The 19,725-nt window shown below is 25.8% G+C and overlaps 3 protein-coding genes and 1 long non-coding RNA gene across 7 annotated transcripts in view; 1 reads left to right on the top strand and 3 right to left on the bottom strand.

Annotated features, from left to right (window-relative positions):
• Nucleotides 1-5,821: 5,821 nt before the first annotated feature.
• LOC100864808 (lethal (2) k01209) lies at nucleotides 5,822-9,006 on the top strand. The gene is given in 14 exon segments (XM_086914531.1): nucleotides 5,822-6,236; nucleotides 6,308-6,435; nucleotides 6,843-7,013; nucleotides 7,099-7,205; nucleotides 7,292-7,323; nucleotides 7,325-7,457; nucleotides 7,539-7,610; nucleotides 7,718-7,934; nucleotides 7,937-7,968; nucleotides 8,040-8,269; nucleotides 8,350-8,442; nucleotides 8,444-8,513; nucleotides 8,587-8,773; nucleotides 8,776-9,006. Coding segments are annotated over 14 exon segments (1,641 nt in total). The 5' UTR covers nucleotides 5,822-6,183; the 3' UTR covers nucleotides 8,892-9,006.
• On the bottom strand, nucleotides 5,985-6,910 carry LOC147656553 (uncharacterized). The gene is made up of 2 exons (XR_015294232.1): nucleotides 6,587-6,910; nucleotides 5,985-6,462 (listed from the first exon to the last, which is right to left on the bottom strand). It is a non-coding gene; the product is annotated as an uncharacterized LOC147656553 (long non-coding RNA).
• Nucleotides 9,007-9,445: 439 nt separating the features above from the next.
• LOC100865483 (uncharacterized) lies at nucleotides 9,446-13,255 on the bottom strand. Its single transcript, XM_086914530.1, has 11 exons — nucleotides 12,852-13,255; nucleotides 12,057-12,134; nucleotides 11,903-11,997; nucleotides 11,745-11,822; nucleotides 11,489-11,635; nucleotides 11,331-11,406; nucleotides 11,068-11,255; nucleotides 10,809-10,953; nucleotides 10,255-10,470; nucleotides 9,756-9,874; nucleotides 9,446-9,590 (listed from the first exon to the last, which is right to left on the bottom strand). Exons 1-11 carry the CDS (start codon nucleotides 13,155-13,157, stop codon nucleotides 9,446-9,448), a joined length of 1,593 nt encoding a protein of 530 aa, XP_086770656.1. The 5' UTR covers nucleotides 13,158-13,255.
• Nucleotides 13,256-13,847: 592 nt separating this feature from the next.
• Nhe2 (Na[+]/H[+] hydrogen exchanger 2) overlaps nucleotides 13,848-19,725 on the bottom strand; it is a 38,747-nt gene continuing 32,869 nt past the window's right edge. For all 4 annotated transcript variants that reach the window (XM_086914525.1, XM_086914522.1, XM_086914524.1 and 1 more), the window contains one exon: nucleotides 13,848-19,145. In XM_086914525.1, coding sequence (XP_086770651.1) covers nucleotides 18,907-19,145 — 239 coding nt within the window. In that variant the 3' untranslated portion in view covers nucleotides 13,848-18,906. The remainder of the gene's footprint in view (nucleotides 19,146-19,725) is intronic.

Here is a 19,725-nt window from a genome sequence, read left to right on the forward strand (position 1 = left end):
GTGAGACATCATACATATAATAATATATTCGAAAAAATATACGATAATATACTCGAATAATATTACTTCGCGAAATGAATAGACGAATGAACGAACCGTAAAAAATTTCTTTCATTTTAATATACGACAAAAATTAATAAAAAATAAAGATCGAGAACGTAAAATAAACGTTCATAATTAAAATTATATTTAAAAATACCAATATACCATTTCAAATTTTGTTTCGAAATATTTCGATGCGAGACGTTAATGACGCAATAGACGCAAAATGAACAATCGAAGGAAAAGACACAAAGAAACACAAAAAACTAATTAATTTCGTTCTCACTACACTGAATGGATTATTTAAAAACTAAGATTAACAATAATTGATAAATCTGGTAATAATAAGAGTAAAATAACTTACCGAATAATCCGAATCGGCCGACGATACGTCCACTCCACACAATTTTCAACTGTAGACTGACGCCATGCGCAGTGTGATGCGCAGTGTGATGCGCAGTGTGATGCGTACTGATTCGTTTCGCGCCTCGAATTAAGCGATGTTCTGATTGGCTGGCGCAAGATGCTTATTTTCCATTTAAAAATGCGCGAAAAATTGAATTATTATATAATAAATATTAATTGTTGTTGCTTGGAATCTTGCAAAGATTTCAATCTATTAAAAATAAAAAATAAAATATTATTAATTTAACAAGATAAATTATGAAATTAAATAAAACAGATTATAACATAAATAAGAAATTTAATATAAAGATTAATTAAATTTAAATAAAAATAAAATACAAAAGAGAAATTTAACAAAAAAAATGGAAGAATAAAAAAAGAAATTAAAAAAGATTATAAACATAACTGAATTTAATATGATTAAAACACAAAAGTTGAATTTAACTTTAAAATAAACAAATTTAAGAAATTAGATTAAGAAAATATAAGAAAGCAATATATAAAAGTATAAAAATCAACAAAATGGAAAAAACTAAAACACAAAAGAATATTTAACATAACAATATGAAAGACTGAAACATAAAATAAGATATTTTTGATTAAGATGAACAAAATCTGAACAGAATTCATATATAAATGAGGAATAACATAAAGATAAATAAATAAATTAAAAAATTAAAAACAAATTTAAAAAATATAAATAACATATATACTTATGAAATTGGAAAATTAAATATAAAAATAAAATTTAACATTGTCAATTTATTAAATTTACTTGTTTTGTTTAAATATTTTTCTTGTTATATATAATATTTCTTTTAAATCTTCTTCTTCTTGAATTTTTTAACATTGAGATTAAATTCTTCTGCTATTTTTCAAACTTATTCTGCTTCATAAATAGCTAACTCTTATATTATATTTTTTCTTTATGTTTTGTTCATTATTTATAATAATATCACAATATTAAATTCCTTTTCTTATATACTGCAGCTTTATTTCATTAGATATATTGCAATATAAAATAAAAGAATAAAATGTTGTAATATATAAGTAATGAACAAATATAAAAACACATGAAGAGAATATAATATAAATAACTAACTACTATAAATCAAAAAAGTATTGAAACATAAAAATAAAATTGTTACATTTACATTATTAATTATTTATGTTGCAACATATAAAGGAATATAATGTTGAAATATATAAGTAATGAACAAATATAAGAACATATGGAGACAATATAATATAAATAACTAACTACCATAAAATAAAAAAGTATTGAAACATAAGAATAAAATTTGATTTTTATCTCAAAGTTCAATTAAAAATCTAAATCTAAATATCTAAAAGAAGAACAAAGAAAGAATTTAACCTTAGTGTCAATTGAATTTGAAAAAAAAAATATATATATATATATATATTAATAACAAATTTCCTAAATTTAGTTGTTTTGTATTAAATATATTAGTTGTTTTAAATGATTTAGTTTTATTATTGTTAAATTTTATTAATATTTATGTTCAATCCTATTTTTATGTTATATTTCTTTCAGATTTTTTCTAACTTTCATTAAATTCTTCTCCTACCTTTCAATTTTATTTCACTTATACTATATCCTCTTCTTATGTTTTATTAATTACTTATTACATGACAATGCTGAAAATTTATTCTTGTATATGTTGCATATTTGTTAAATTCAATTTATTTATTAATTATGTTACAATATATTATTCTGCTTCATAAATATAAGAGAAAAATGAATTTTTATAATAAGAAATTAAAAAAGATCTAAATCTAAAAATCTGAAGCATTAAAAAAGAATTTAACACAAATATTAATTGAATCACAAAAAGTATATATAAAAAAAATTTAATATTAAAAATTTGCTATATTATTGTTTTCTTTAAACGTTTTTGTTTTAATTTAAATAATATTTCTGTTATATTCTTCTTCTAACTTTAATTTAATTCTCTGAGATTTTCTTAATATTAATATTAATTAATTCTTCTACTATGTTTCAATTTTTTTTACTTTATAATAATTAATTCTTATATTTATATATAATTTATATTATATTTTCTTTTTATTTTTTTTTTATTTATTATTTATGTATTACAATATTAAATTCTTTTTCTATATGTTGTAATGTATAAAAAAATTTAATGTTATAATATATAAATGATGAATATATATATAAACATAAGAGAAGAATATAAAATAAATGTTAATTATTATAAAATAATGAAAAATGAAAAACATGAAAAAAGAAATTAATTATACTTAAAATTAAAGAAGTCTAAACGAATTGAAACTTAAGAAAAGAATTTAGAATAAATATTAATTGAAATAGAAAGAAAAATAAAAAAAAAGTATTTAACATAATAAAATAAGTTAATCCAATCAAGTACTGTAACATATAAATGAAGAATTTAATATTGTAAATTTGATAAAATAAGATAATACAAAAACATTTAAATAAAACAATTAAATTTATTAAATTTAAATGTGTAACATTTAAATGTTAAATTTTTTTTTATGTTGCAGTTTTGTTAGATTTACTTAATTATTATGTTAAATTTCTTGTTTTTTTCTTATTCAATTAATACTTATGTTAAATTTATTTTTGATGTTTTATTTCTTTTAAATTTTTTTAACTTTAGAAATAATTAATTTCTGTCTTTATGTTTTTCATTTTTTTTTATTTTATAATAATTACTTTACTATTATAATAGTTTAACTTCTATATTATATTCTCTTTTTATATTTGTATATTTATTCATTTACAAATTTTAACATTAAATTCTATGTTGCAATATAAGAAAAGAATTTAACTTTTTAATATATAATATATAAATAATGAATAAAACATAAAAATGAAATATAACAATTAATTAAATTATAATATTAAAAAAGGAACATAAAAATAGAATTTAATACAAATATAATCTAAATTAAAATAACAAAATCAAATAAATTTATCAAATATACAGTGTTAAATTAAATTAAAATATAATCTTAAATACAATTTTAAATTAAATTAAATTATTAAACTCTTTCTTTATATGTTGCAGCTTGTTAGATTTATTTAATTATTATGTTATATTCCCTTTTTTTTATTTTTCTTTTTCTTCCAATTAATATTTATTCTAAATTCTTTTTTTAAGTTTCATATTTTTTAGATTTTTTTTAACTTTGAGAATAAATTCTTTTCTAATGTTTCAATGTCTTTTCATTCTATAATAGTTAACTTTTATGTTATATTCTTTTTTATGTTTGTATATTTATTCATTATTTATATATTATATATTAAATTTTTTTATTGTAACAATTAATTAATAAATAAAAATTATATTATAAAAAAAATTTAATATTTTCATACATAAATAATGAGTAAAATATAAAAGGAAATATATAAATAGAAGTTAAATATTATATAATAAAAAAGTTGAAACATAGAAAAAATTAATTAATCATAAAATTAAAAAAATCTAAAAGAACTAAAACATCAAAAATGAATTTAACATATGTATTAATTAAATTGGAAAAAAAAACATAACAAAAGAAATTTAATATAATAATTAAATAAATCTAACAAAACGTATAATAGAGAAATAACATACAAGTATTAAGAAAAATGCATTAGGAAAAAAATTTATAAAATATGTATCTGAGAATTATCTATTAATTATTTATTACTATTAAATATTATTAATTATTATATGAATAAAAGAACAAAAAAATTTAGAGTATTATGTTTCTATTATATTTTAAAATAAATAAATTTAAAAAAAATCTTATCATATTTGCATGAAAGTTATTGGATTCTCTTAATTGCCATGATGTGTATTTATAAAATTATTAACTTTCAAAAATATCCCGCTTTTGATTTTCCAATCAAATGATAATGTCACATAAAAAATCTAGTATAATAATGGTTACGCAAACATATGTTAATTAAATTATGATAATTTGTAATAATTTGTAATGTATTAATAATTTATAATGAAGTTTGATAACCATAATATAATGTTTTTTCAATAAAAATTTTTCTTAATTACGCATTTTTGCCGATGAAACGCAACTTGTCATCGCGATTTTTAATTGTAGATTAATGACATGCGCACAATGATACACTCTGATTGGTTTTATCACTAGACTATAAAATGGTTTTCTGATTGGCTGAAGCAATAAAATTCACTTCAATCGCGCGAAAATTAAAGTATAATTAAAAATATTTAAATTTATTAGATTAAAAATATAATAAAAAGAAATTATTATTACTAATACAATTTAATATAAAAATGGTTCAGAAAAATGACTGAAATATAAGAAATATTACATTTAAATATATATATATATATATATATATATATATATATATATATATATATAAAATGTAATATAATATTTTATCATTTATTTTTTTTGTTTATAATTATTTTATATATAAATGATTTTTAATATACTTAAAAAAAGTCATATATAAATATTTTAAAAAATTATAATTTTATTTTTGGATTTTATAGAATTTATAATCTATAATTAATTTTTATCATAATTTATTAATTATGAATTACTATCGAATCGTAATCGATTCTAAAATAAATTTGAAATAAAATTTGAAAGAAAATGAGAATTAATTTATATAAAATATATAATAATATTTTTTTTTTAATTTTAAAACATATTTTGTTAAAGTAATTACGGAGCAAAAGTTTATATCTAATATTCGCTTAATAAAAATAACTTGTAATTAAAAAATATATTTAATATTTAATAGTTAAATATAGTTAATAGGAACTATTTCAATTATCTATTCTATAATTAATTAACTTACTTGTTTTATAATTTATATAAATATAATCACATATGGCGTATTTTATATATGTTTTCAAGATTTTATAACAAAATATTTATTCTATTTTTTATTTATAATTTTGTATTGAAATTTAGTTTTAATTATTATTAACAATACAATTTTATTCTGAAACATATCAGTAACATTGAAAATGATACTAAAATGATGATCTAGTTTCGGATACATGAGATAAAAAAATATATTAAATATTAAATCTATTCCGTGTTTCATCTATGGTTAAGGCATGAAACAAAAAATACATTGAATGTTACATCTATATAATGCTTCATTAATGTTCTTTTAGACATATTTTTACCAAGGATGTGGATTTTTCATTCGAAATTTTGAAATTATGTAAAATTCTTGAAAATTTTCTGATTTCTTATATAATTACACAAATTAAATTTAAAACATATAATCTCTTAAGATAGTTCTTTCTTAGATATAGATTAACCATAGATAAAATACAGTGTAGATTCATTATTTAATATATTTTTCTGATTTTCCATGAATAAGTTATATGATAGACTTATTACTATATATATATATATATAAGTGGTGATAAAAAATCTCTACATATATTATCCATCATATGAATTCTTACATTAAGAATAGTGGCAGATTAAGAAGTCTAGATTCTTGGTTCTAACAATACGATTCAATAAAACACTTGCTATTTCATCCACTACTTTTATTTGATTATCGTATAAATTACATCACTGAATAATATTAATTTTCCCATTACTCTCAATGTGGGAATTTATGCGGCAAATCTGGATGCATAACAGAATGCAGTTTTGTGAATTGTAGTTTTGCAGCGTCATTTACCATATGTCGTGAATACACTCTAATTTGTATTACACGTGATTGAGAACATGGCAGCTAAAATGCAGCATTTTGATCCGCCAAGTTCGGCAAGTTCAGAAAGGTAATAGTATTTCATTTCACTATATATTTCATCAATTACAATGTATAATCATTGAATTTTATGTAATTTAGTGATGATGAAGTTTGTTTGGGTGAAAAAGAAATTTTCCTTGTTGACGAATTATGCGAAGATGCTGAACATTATAGACGTTCTGATATCGGGACTCCTACACCGCAGTCTCCGAGGCCACCTTCCACAGGTGAAATTTTTTTATTCAGACTCACTTCTTGTAATATAAATTTTTTTATTTGAGTTTCTTAATTATTTTGGTGATTAAATAAATGATATACTAATTTATAATATAAATATTATATATAAATATTATTTACAGAATCATTGACTTGGAGTACCTGTGTTTGGCAAACAGGATGTACTTGGTTTACTGAAGTAGAGTCTTTTTATAATTTGAAGAAATCAGTTAAAACTTCCAAAAGTACCTTTATCCTTTACCATACCACCTATAGATTAAAATAATTTTTATTCTTGATTTATTAAGTTTTGTTGTGATTATATATCTTTTTAATTTAATCAATTTTTAATTTAACACAATCTTGTATAACTTTAAAAATAAATTAAAAGAGTTATTTTTTGTTTTTTGTTTGTTAGGTTCACAGAGATCACCTAGATCGAGGAGACAACGTACTACTAGTTTATCCCAGTCTAGAAAAAAAACTTCGGCAGAATCTATTCTTAGAAGTAAAACAAGAACAATATACACAGCTGGTAGGCCACCATGGTATAATTCAGCTGGTCAACAAGTAGAACCTTTTGTAATTGGTTGGTAACAATAAAAATATATATATTTTTTATTTTAAAAGAAAGTTATGCATATGATGTTAATTGATGATATTATGATTTTTAGGTATTTGTGGAGGTAGTGCATCTGGAAAGACTACAGTTGCAACAAAAATTATAGAATCTCTAGATGTACCTTGGGTAACACTTCTTAGTATGGACTCATTTTATAAAGTATGAAAAATTTATTATAAGTACTACTTTTTAAAAATAAATCCAAATAAACAATAACATATTTATTTATTTTTTTTTTGTTACAGGTATTAAATGAAAAACAGCATGAAATCGCTGCACGAATATAATTTTGATCATCCTGAAGCTTTTGATTTTGAGTTACTTAAAACAACATTACAGAGTTTGAAAGAGAGTAGAATGGTGGAAGTTTCTATCTATAATTTTGTAACGCATTGTAGAGAAAGTAGAACTGTATGTTGATATTGTAAAAATGTTATATATATATTATATATATATTTTTTTGTATATATTATATTATCTTATGTTTCAAAGAAAACAATGTATGGTGCCAATGTGATTATATTTGAGGGAATATTCACATTCTACAATGTCGACGTGTTGAAGGTAAGCCGACCTACTGTCAGGAAAGCAGAATGAAAGAAAATTTGAACACGTAAGGTACGAAAGTAAAAACCAAATTACCATTGATCTACTTCCTTCGATTGGTCAAGATGTGCGACATGAAAGTGTTTGTTAATACTGATGCTGATGTGAGGCTTGCTCGGAGATTACATAGAGATATATCACAAAGAGAAAGAGACGTGGAAAGTATACTAAAACAGAATAATACTATGATATAACCTGCTTTTTATTATTATATAGCTCCATTAATGGTACACGCGGATATTATTGTGCCTCGTGGCGGAGATAACGAAGTCGCGATAGAACTCATGTACAACATGTACATACACAACTTCAATTAGTAAAATTAACGGTTTCTTAGATGTTGATATCTTTTATTTAATATTTACTTATTATCATTTCCTATTCTAGAGAAGTTTCAAACTCAGAGAAAAATTAGCTCATTCTTATATCGGTCAGCCATTGCCATCTTCTCTCTACCTGCTTCCAGATACACCTCAGATAAAGGGCTTACACACATTTATAAGAAACAAAGAAACATACAGAGATGAATTTATATTTTATTCTAAGCGTCTGATACGTTTAGTTGAGTACGCACTATCTCTTTTACCTTTCGGGGTAAATGCTAATATATCAGTGAAATATGAACGAAATAAGATTTTATTATTTAAATTATATATTTATATAATTATATATTTATAATATGTAACAGTAGAAACACACAAGGAGTATTATATAATGGAAAACGTGCTGCTACGGATAAAATATGTGATGTTTCCATTTTGCGTGCGGGTGAAACGATGGAACAAGCTGTCAGATGTATGCAAAGATATTAGAATAGGAAAAATACTTATCCAAACGAATCAACAGACTGGAGAGCCAGAAGTAAATGTACCTTTATAAAATTCTTCATTTTCATTAAAATATTAATATAAAAATTATCGTAATATTTTTTCAGCTTTATTATCTACGATTGCCAAAAGATATTAAAGATTATAAAGTGATACTGATGGATGCAACAGTAGTAACAGGTGCTGCTGCTATTATGGCTATTCGAGTCCTATTGGATCACGACATTGCAAAAGAAAACATATCTCTACTTATGGCAGAATCTGGTGTGCATTCGATTGCTTATGCATTTCCGCACGTAAGATCGTAACATCTGCCTTAGATCTTATGATAAATGAGAAGTTTTATGTTGCCGGTATTGGTAATTTTGGCGATCGATACTTTGGAACTGAACCATCTTCGATCGATGATTAGTACAGTTGATCTCACTTTTCAGTTTCCTCAAAGCTATTAATTTATTATACAAAATACAGTAATCTTATATTATTTAATTATATTTAATAAAATTTGTGTGTTATTGAGAAACTTATGCGGTATTCAATATCGATTGTTTATTACCTAATTATTCATTTTAATCCATTTTACTATATGATTAAAGTGATGTTGTATCGATATTAGAACCAATAGTACCTCCTTGTGTGCTTATACCTGTACTGCGTAATTGTCTGTAACCTCGAGCACTTGCTGTACAGAAACGGCGCCAAAAATCCAAATGACCAGAACTGGGATTACTCGACTGTCCCAAAAGATATGTGATTAATCTATCGAGAGCGGCCAAATCTTCGCTCGTACTGCCAGAACCTTCCGGTAAATTGAAACCATTAGACATAGTTTGTTCTTTTTGTTCAGTATTTGTAACGTTAATTGTACTATTACTGCTGTGAAATTTTTGTGTAAACTATAAGAAAAACAATCTTATATTTTATGTATTATATATAATTTCTAATTAATTACATTAATTAGAAATTTTACGTTATCTCGTCTGGACCATGTTGGCCATAACTTGATCTTTGGACTTTGCGGAATGTTTCATCATCTATAGCTTCGCGCAACGCTTCGTTTAACGTTTGCTCTAGCACGCGTTGTTTTGTTTTACTTAATCCACCGTAAAAACTGACAAAGATTTTATTTATTTTTTCATTAAATTGAAATTATAAATATTGTACGATTTTAAATAAAATTTTTATATATGGAAATTTTTGAATTGAATTTATTTTTTTAAGATATCTTTATTTTCTTTTAAAATATAACTTTTATGATGCGAAAAATTTTAATTACCTGGAATCTAGAGAACTGTTATCTCGTGAAATATTTTTATCACGAACCAAACGAATATCATGTTCCCAAAAACGACGTAGTTCCGGTGTTGATGTATACGGAGCAGCTACTTCTCTAATCTAAACAGAAACCACGCATTTAATCTCAAAGGAAATAATGTACTTATATTTCGAATCATTTATTCTATTTTAAATAAATCTTTCCAAATCAATTATATTCAATATTTTATCCCAATTTATATTAACTAATAAATTATTTTTATTAAAAAACTCTTCTTAATTTAATTATTTTATGATTAATATTTCTCTATTTATATTGATTGTTTAAAACATAAAAGAAATGAAACTACGTAATAAATAACTTACATATCCATTACAGATATTAAATCTTCTTACCTTATCTTCTATCCCTATTAATTATATTTATTTACATAATCATGCGACACGATTTGAAATTGTTAAGAAATCTGCATTCTATAAGCAGATGATTTGTTGCTCACCTTAAGCACGATGATCGCGGTGATAAAAATGCACATTACGTTAACAAAGGTTAGGCACGCGCTAATTATGCCATTGCAGAAGAATTCGACCGGTAGATAATCAGTATACACGTAGACATATGAGGTGTTGTAATTGGTATAGGACTCTCCTTTCATGTGCGGCATTTTAATCGGTCGATAAATTAACCATATACATCCAAGCGCCCAGAATAAACCCTATGGGAATAAATTTCATCGATTGTTACAGTCAGATTAACCGCCATCCATTAATCAATCCCTGATGGAATAAGAACGCCTCGCTCGATTGCCGATACCATATCTATCTTCCCTCGCGAATTATTCTGTCTGTCTGTGACGATAGCTGTCCAATTTCAATGTCTCTCATGCGAATATATATGTATATTTCGATTCACGATCGGATATGTGAATAATAAACAAGCAACAAAAAACTCATAAATTTTTGACTCGATTGATAAGAAGTAGTATTTTTATTTTATTTTATTTTTTTTATTTTTATTCCTCTGTTATATTTATGGTTATTGTTTTGTACTTACGCAATTTACTACCGGTGGTAATAAAGAAGCTGATATAGCAACTCCAATTAAGGGACCATTGCTTCCTTGCAATAATGCCACAGCTACGCCTGTGCCTGATGGTAAAGCCCATAACACGCCCATCCAGAGGGATCTATAATTTCCTCTACGAGAAAATATATAATTCGTGTGAATCTTTATTATTTTCTTTTTTTTTTTTTTCATCTTTTTAGTTTTACGTACAGAATTTAATATCATTATTTGGTATGTGAAAACGTACCTGCCTTTCATCTCATCGGTTGGCCAATCATTGTAACCCCAAGGCATCTCCGTGGTACCAAGAATGAGACCGAAGATGAAGCCAAAGAGTATAGAGAGGAATATACCGAGTAAAAGACTTTTTAGACCAATAAATTGAAGATTTCTGTCAGCTATGATGGTTCCGAAGGTTAAGGACATCACAGGACCCTTAATAATATTAAAAAAAAATAATTAATTATGATTAATAATTATAATCAAAGTTGAATTGAGATGGAATTTTACCATTAAAGGAGACACTAACATTGCAGCCACAACATTGGTCGCACTGTTCTCAATGAGACCTAGAGCTGCTAGACAACTATTCGTAATTATAAAATTAAATTGACGAAATGAAGAAAAATAATTTTCAGAGAATAAATTTTAATATCGATAATTCTTACTCTGCAGTCAGTACTAGCAATACATAATCAAATGTGAGATCACCTCCACTACGAACCCCATCAACAACCTGTTTAACCGTCAATTTCGAACGTATGGATTCCACGAAAGCTTTCCAAGCATTATTCCTTTCTTCAGATTCTTTTCGCCTAAAAAAAAAAAAAAAAAAAAAAAAGAAAAAGAAAAATTGTAATTATAAAATATATATTTATATCGCGCTTAGTAGATTTAGTGCATTAAGAAAATTTCTTCTCCTACCTTCGAGCTAGATCATCTTTGATGGACGTAGCACCAATGCCTCCTATACCGCTATATGTGCACTGGGTCGGAATTACGCTGGAAATTGTTCGAAGACGTTGTAAATGAAGACATTTGGAAAAGCTTTTTGGCGAGAAAATAGAGAGACATTAATTCACCTTACTATGGAGTTCATTTTCACGCCAATTCCCATTTCCGTGAGGCAGTGGAGGCAATTTTCGCATGATTCCCCGGCTGGTACAGGAAATATAACCTTTCCAGAGGGATAAGGTGAGTAATAAGAAATGAAAATAATTAGCGCACTTATCTTACCTCGTAATACATGTTCTCCTTGTCCCTGCACCAGACAACGTGTTCTACTTTCAGCTTCCTCAGCAATTCTTCTAAGACCTTGGAGAATAATAACGACAGAAGATATAAAAGAAATAGTTTTGTTGCAATAAATTACAATAGGTTGTGGAAGTATTTTTTTTTTATTATCTGAAATATCCGTATTAATAAATTGATATAATTCTTCACTTTTAAAGCTGAAATTATATTATTTCTTATAGTTTGTTTAATATTAAAATTATTAAATTTATGAAAAATTCAATTTAGTTTATTGTTTAATTTAATTTAGTTTAATTTATTGTTTTTGCAATTACAAATGTGTAATCTATTTCAACTATTGTACTTTTTTTAAATATTATTCATATTATTAATTATAGTATTAATAATATAGAAAAAATAACATATAAGAAATTCATTCGTATTTTATCAAATTACAAGCTTTTGAATAAATCTAATGATACTTTTATACTCATTCTACGATAATTATATCTATTTAAAATTATAAAATATAATATCATTCCTAGATATTTATAAATAATAATTTGATAAAATTTAAACTTCATTCCATTTATAAAGAATTTTTGTACTCTAATATCAAAAAAAAAAAAAGAAAAATAAAATAACCATTATATCTTATAAATATTGATGTAAACGACTTTTCATATTTTTCGATTATTTTTGCTATTATAATTTATTTTATATTTTAAAAAATTAAATTATTATTCGTAGTAAATATTATAAATATTTAATGTAATATATAATATGAATTATAAATACCGTTTCCATCGACACGAAAACCGGATCTCTGTCCCGTTGACCGGAAATGCCACGTCTTCGATCTCTATATCGTCTATCAGTCAAATCATCGTCGATATCGATGTCATCCCGCTCGTCGTTATCATTCAATCTTAACAGATGTGTCTTCGATCTCGTCTCTCTAAGTCTCACATCAACTTTTGGTCCAGTTATAAGTTTTCTTGGTTTTTCATTCTTCTTGTTTTGTTTCAAAGGCACGCCAAAGATTAATTCATGCTCATAACTGAACGTAGGTATGCAAACTAAAAATACAACACCGCCAGGCATTTTGATCTGCACAAAAGACAATTGTTTAGTTTAGATTCACGTTTTCGCGAGGTTTCGTTTATTATGCTCCATCCGTTCGATTTCGAAGCGATCGTTGAAGTATATGCATCTGTTTCATTAACAAATTGCTAATTATTTTGTAATTGTTTTGTCACGTTACTTTCAATTAGCGTGACTTTGATGACGAACAGATCGAAGGTTTGATAGTTTGTTCTCGATGATTTTTAATTTTTATTTTTTGTGGGTTTCAATTTGTATTTATTTCTTCCGTTTTTTTCGATAGTTGAAATCAAATTTATGTTGTATAAAGTTTTCTGTGAATTTATAGTGTAATATTTTTGGAGTATCGTTTTTTATCGCAATAACAATAGAAATAGTTCAAAAATATCATAGTGATGATATAAAGAAGATGATTTAAAAAAATATCTTCATATTAAAATCAATATTATTATCATTTGCTTAATTAAAAAAAAATAATAATAATAAAATAAGCATTATTAATAAGTATTATTTTAAATTATAATATACAATAATTAGAAAAATATATATTAAAATTATTGTTTCTATGAAGTTGGGATATTAAAAAAATTATATTATATATATTTTAAAAAAAGTAATAAAATATTGAAATAATTTTAAGAAATACTTCGAGGAAACAGAAGTGAAGGTAATTGTACTAAAATAAGTATGTTTTTTTTTTACGAAATAAACATTTATTTTAACAAATCAACAGCGTAAAGACTAGCGTCTAGAGACTAGCTCGACGTTTTGTCTGATCTAGGTAACTAGAGGCCGCCAGGATATATCGCACGAAGGGAAATTTCAAACTCGTTCGATTTTTACGAAAATTGAATCGACTGCCCTACTTTCTCCAAATTCCCTCGGCTTTAAGCAAGTATTTTATTCAAGCAATAATGTGCGTGAAAATATGCTCTTTTAAGCAACGAGTTCGAAGGAAAGTCTAACGAACGTATTTACCTTAATTGACAAAAACTTTGCGGTATTTGCTTTAATCGCAGTCTTGGTCGAAGATATTTGCCACTTATTTTTACGTATTTCGATATAGAAATACTTTCCATCCGAATTTTCAACGAGGAACATCGCGACACAGCGTATATAAAATAGTTATATAACGTATGTATATATAATAGTAAAACATGAGCAAATGGAACATTCAAAGATTGAAAATTAAATAACTGAATTATTTTTAGTGAAAGAGAAATTGATTAATTGAAATTTAATCTCTCGAGAGATAAAATTATTAATATTCGAAAAATATAATGATAATTTTAATATAAATTTTTTTATATTTCAATATTATTGGATTTTCTTAATATTTAATAATAATTTCAATTATATTAATTAAAATATATTTATAATTATCAAACACTGAAATATATTTTTAAATATTAATTTAAATATTTGAAAAGTTATTAAAACAATAAGCAATATCCTTCAAGAGATTAAATAAAAATTTAGAGATAGTAATAGTTTCTAACATCAAGTTAGAAATGGTAAATTACTATTGCCAAAAGATATTTGATTTTTTTTACATATGGAAATATTTATCTTTATAATTAATTCTAAAAAAAAATGTACGTATACGCGTGTTGAAAAAAGTTTTAAAATTAATTAAAAGCAATTTTTGAAATACAAGTTAAGACACATAGAATAAAATATTTACGCTACTATTATTTATTATCAGCTCTAAATTTACCTTATTTCAAAACAAGTATTTCAAAACTTGCTTACAGCCGACTACTAACGCTTGTAGATTAACTTTTTTTCCTACTAAAAGAATTATATATTTCTTAACATTCTACGTTAAAATAATTCAGTATATTTATAAATCATTTTCATACTTTTTTCTTTAATCTCTTCAATTTTCTTCGATAATAGTATTTTTGACCAATCCAACGCATTGTCGATAATTCTAAAGGATTGAAGATTATCGCTGTGATTTCGTTCAATTCCGTAAGTACTTAATCAACCACGAGTGCCAATAGAATTATTTAATAGAGTAGAATTGAATAAAAACTAACCAACTCTCGTACTATCAAGAAAGCTTTTGTATCCATCATATATATTGGATATTTTTTTTTCTTAATTATTATTAAATATATTATATTGCAGTTCAAATATATATTAAGTTTTATTTTTGTTTTTCCAGCATACTTTCGCGTAATCGAGAGAAAATGGATACTTTAATTTTTTATTTAATTTAATTGAATTAATTAAGTATCTTGGCAATGCGAAGGGTAATTGATAATTCATCTCTTCAATTCTCATAAAAATCGGAATTCTAGACTTTCCCTTATGGCAGCTCTCCGCCATAGTTTCACACTTTGACACATTTTTTTTTTTGCTCATCTCGTGTCTCGATAAATGATTGTAATTAATAATCATCGCGATTAATTTGCTACGTTATCTCGCTAAGAAAAATTCACTTTTTTTTTTTTAGTTATTTTGCTTTGTTTTTTTTTGTTGCTTTTTTCATTTCTTATGTTGTCTCTTTATGTACATATGCGTTAGGTATATACCTACGACACTTCCACAGTTTGTTTTCTACATATGAGACTTTTATTTTTAATTATTTACTTAATTAGTTATTTTTTATTCTGTTTTCTGTTTCTTTTAAGGCCATACTTAAGGAGAGGAGCGTTTCATTAAACAATTTTCGCGTATGTGTGTATTTATGTGTTTATCACTGTGAAAAAGGTTTCAACTTTAAAGTTTCAATTTTAAGTGTATTATAAGATGCCCGATTTTTTAATTTTTCGAACATTTTTGTTATTAGAATTTCGTATAAATATCTCTTGTGATAAGATTTACTTTGTCACATAACTTAAGACGAGGCAATTTATTGACCATTTTCTCTTTTTAATTCATTTTTTTTTCTATTCAAAAGATAAATAAATTGTAATAAATTGTTACAATTATAATTTTTTCATATAGAAACATATTAAAAACCTATTTCACTATTTCTATAACATTGTTTCAATATTATTTCAATATAATATTTTTTCTATGTTAATTAATAAGATTTTAAAATATGAAGATGCAACATCGAAATGTGATAAACTTAAGAAATAAGTTTTAATATTTATTTTATTTAATAAATATTTCGTTAGTAAATAATATATTCATAATTAAAAAATTGTTTTTTCATGTCTATTCTTGAATAAATAGATATTATGATATCCAAAATACTTCACATAGAAATAAAATCTCGCCTTAAATATGCGGTTTCAAATCTCGTTTTTAAAAAATTATGTAAACTGTGATTTTTAAAAATGTGACTATGTTTGTTGCAGCGATTCTTACGGATTCTTATAGAACGGATAGATATAGATAGAAAATTTTCCTCACATAAAATTTATAAGTAAAGATTTGGTACAATATTACATATATTTTTATCCGGTTATTATCGTGTCTTTTTTTGTAGTTAAAAATTTGCAAGAATCTCTGCAAAAATACAGTATGAGTGCAAGATGAACTGATGCTAAAGGGGGACATTGTTGTTTTCAAGAATACGGAAATCTGTTGGAGGAATTTATAGAAGCAATTTATAGAAGAATAATAAATAATAGTTCTAATTTTACTATATAAAAACAAGTACATTGTTAGTAAATGTAGTAAAACTGTTACCAAATCAATTAATAGGTTTCTAAATCAATTGTATCATCAATAATAACATTTATGTATAATCATGTATGAAAAAATTATATTACGATTTCAAACCACTTCATTTTCTCTCCACAAGATTTCCTTCTCCTCTAAAGGCAACAAAGATAAAGTTAATCGTCCCAATCTTGCATGGGTGTATAACCACGGCACGTGGCACATCTAAATCTAGACTTGCGTCTATAAACTCGAAAGCAGATCGCGCGATGATCTCAACGTTGCGCGTCAAGTATATCAAACTGTATTATACACGTATAACATATTTGTATATATTTATTTTTCTCTCTCGAAAAACTATTTTCCGTCGTCATCGAATAAATCAAACAAAAGAATCAAAATCATCGTGTGCACATGTCTATTCAATTACCATTTAAGCGTAACACAGATCAAGTCCTCGAGTTTGCTTGTTTTTTTTTTCTTTTTCTTTTTTTTTTCGTAAAAATCACTCCTTTCTTCTCCCTTATTTAATATCTTCAATCTTAGTCTCCTTTTTTCCTTTTTCTTCTCTTTCGTTTTTTTTCTTTTTTCTTTTTTTACAATATATCGGAAGGTTCAGAGTTGCTGCTAGGATACTTCTAGGAATCTTAAGGCCACGATACCAAGTTAATGAGCGATCGTATAACGAGTCGTCGCTAAATGGGAAACACGCTACAGCGTCTAGGAGTTTAAAATGGCGCGCATTCTCCCTGTTCTCGATCTTTCTTAGCACGCAGAAAACAACGCAACAACGAAGATTGACGAAGAAATATCGTTGCTCGGTCCCTTTTCCATCCCTCTTCATTCCTACGATCGAAAACATTTCTTTTCTAATTGGACGAACCGCAATTTCTTCAGGAAGCATTTGAAAAATCAACTACTAAAAAAAAAAAAAAAAACTCCTCCTGTCTATCGATAAATGTAATATTTCATCATCAGTCGTACTACGGAGGAAACGAGGTGTATCGGTTTAAAAAAATATCTCTCTCTCTCTCTCTCTCTCTTTCTCTCTTTCGTTCGCACTTTCTTTCACTCTCTCCCTTTCTCTCTTTACTCTCTCATCTCATCAGTCTGGTCGAATGTTCAAAAAAGATTTACGCGGTCACCAGGTATCAAAAGAGAACTCAACCTCGACTGACCGTTTCGTCATAAAATTGTAACATCGTTATTGACGAAATCACATTTCGATTGTATATCATCATTAGATTACGGATATTTGTGCCATACTTTTTGGAAACTAAAGAAATGAATTCTGAAACAAAGATTTTTCTCAGTCTCTAAATATTACAACTTCAAGATTTTTACATTGTACATATTCTTTTTTGGTTCTTTTCTTTTTACAGGTTTCGATTTTTCATAAAGATACAAACATCCATTGTCTAATGATTGACATTAAAAATTCCCGAGATCATAGATTCGGAAAAATTCGGACAGAATCGGTCGAACTCTCGCAATATCCTCGTACCTGTTCAATCCTAACCGAATTTGTCCGATTTGTCCCGAAAGAACACAGAAAATATCGAGATCTTATCCGATCCGAATATTTCTGATTTTTCCCGATATTCAAATTTTTGAATCATGGCACAATTTCGCACACTTCTATGTATCGTCAACGATTGAACCAATCGATAAAATATTATTATTCTTTTTCTCTTTTTTTTTTTTGATAATATCGGAACTATCTAATATATAACAATCCCGAATCACTCGTTTCTGCGTGCAAATGAAAACATCGGTAATCAAAACGAGAGGTACTTTCCGTCATCGTGGTCCTGTGAGAGAGAAGAAGAGCTCTCTGGTCAACAACAGCTCTTCGTTCCTCTTGAATTGTTTGTTAAAAATGTTCGTCTTGAAGGGAGCGAGATCGACAATCGTCCAGGGGGAACGAATTAATCCTTGAAATGTTGCTCGTTCTTTCCTCTTGAGGGAGGAGAAGATACGAGACACTCGCCTTCATTCAAACTGGAGCGCTGGGACGTCGCAGAAGCGACGAAAGCAATGAGCGTCGGGGTGGCCGTCGCCATGGTCGACGCAAACGACGTTCTTCGTCCGCGTAGGATGACGCCTGCCCCTCGACGATCCCCAAAGGTCAAGCTTTCTCTTCCTCCTCGTCGATCTCCTCCGACGATTCCGAGGAGGAGGTGATGAGAGCGGTCGAGAGGCTTGGAACTTGGGCCGAGTAAGGGAACGAGGTCATCCGGACTCGTTGAGCGTTCCAACACTCTGGCAGGGAATGAGAACCGTCATCCGTGCATTTGTCTGAATGTGACTTCTCCATCGAGCCTAGTTCCATCATGGACACGCGTCTTGTGGGTCCCTTCTTGTTATCTGTAATGATGAAATTGTTTATTGTTTAAGTTATTTTTTGTATATATGAAAAAATTGGTTAAATGGTTGTTTTTATTTTACGATAAAATATTTTTCTTTTAATATTTTAATAAGATTTAAATAAGATTGGTGTATTTGAATTAGCTTCCTCCTTGTTTTAATGATTTCAATGATCTTGAAACGTGATTAAAAAATTTTGAACAAACTTAAATTGCTTGTAAATTAATAAATAAGCTTCAATAATAATAACTTTAACGTTTATTTTGGCTTCTAGGATTAATCTTTCAAAGATGTCCCATGAATATATTAACTTCCTTTATATAAATATTTATTGATCGATTTTCTTCATTTAAATTATTCAGATATATTCTTTTCACTTTAGGGATTAATTTAATTTTTTGATAATCATATTTATAATTTTATCTTATGTCATTTAATCTTAAATATTAATCCAGATTTAATTTAACTTTCAATTTATTCAATGTAATTTTTTTCGGATAATAAAGAAAAATATTTTAGTTTATTTTTATAGATAAAAATATTCTGAGAAGTACGTCGATATTTGTTATTTTATTTAAGC

The sequence above is a fragment of the Apis florea genome, unplaced genomic scaffold, assembly GCF_048593485.1.
Source record: "Apis florea isolate Af1SG1 unplaced genomic scaffold, ASM4859348v1 contig_3683_pilon, whole genome shotgun sequence".
In the NCBI taxonomy this organism is placed as follows: Eukaryota; Metazoa; Arthropoda; class Insecta; order Hymenoptera; family Apidae; genus Apis; species Apis florea.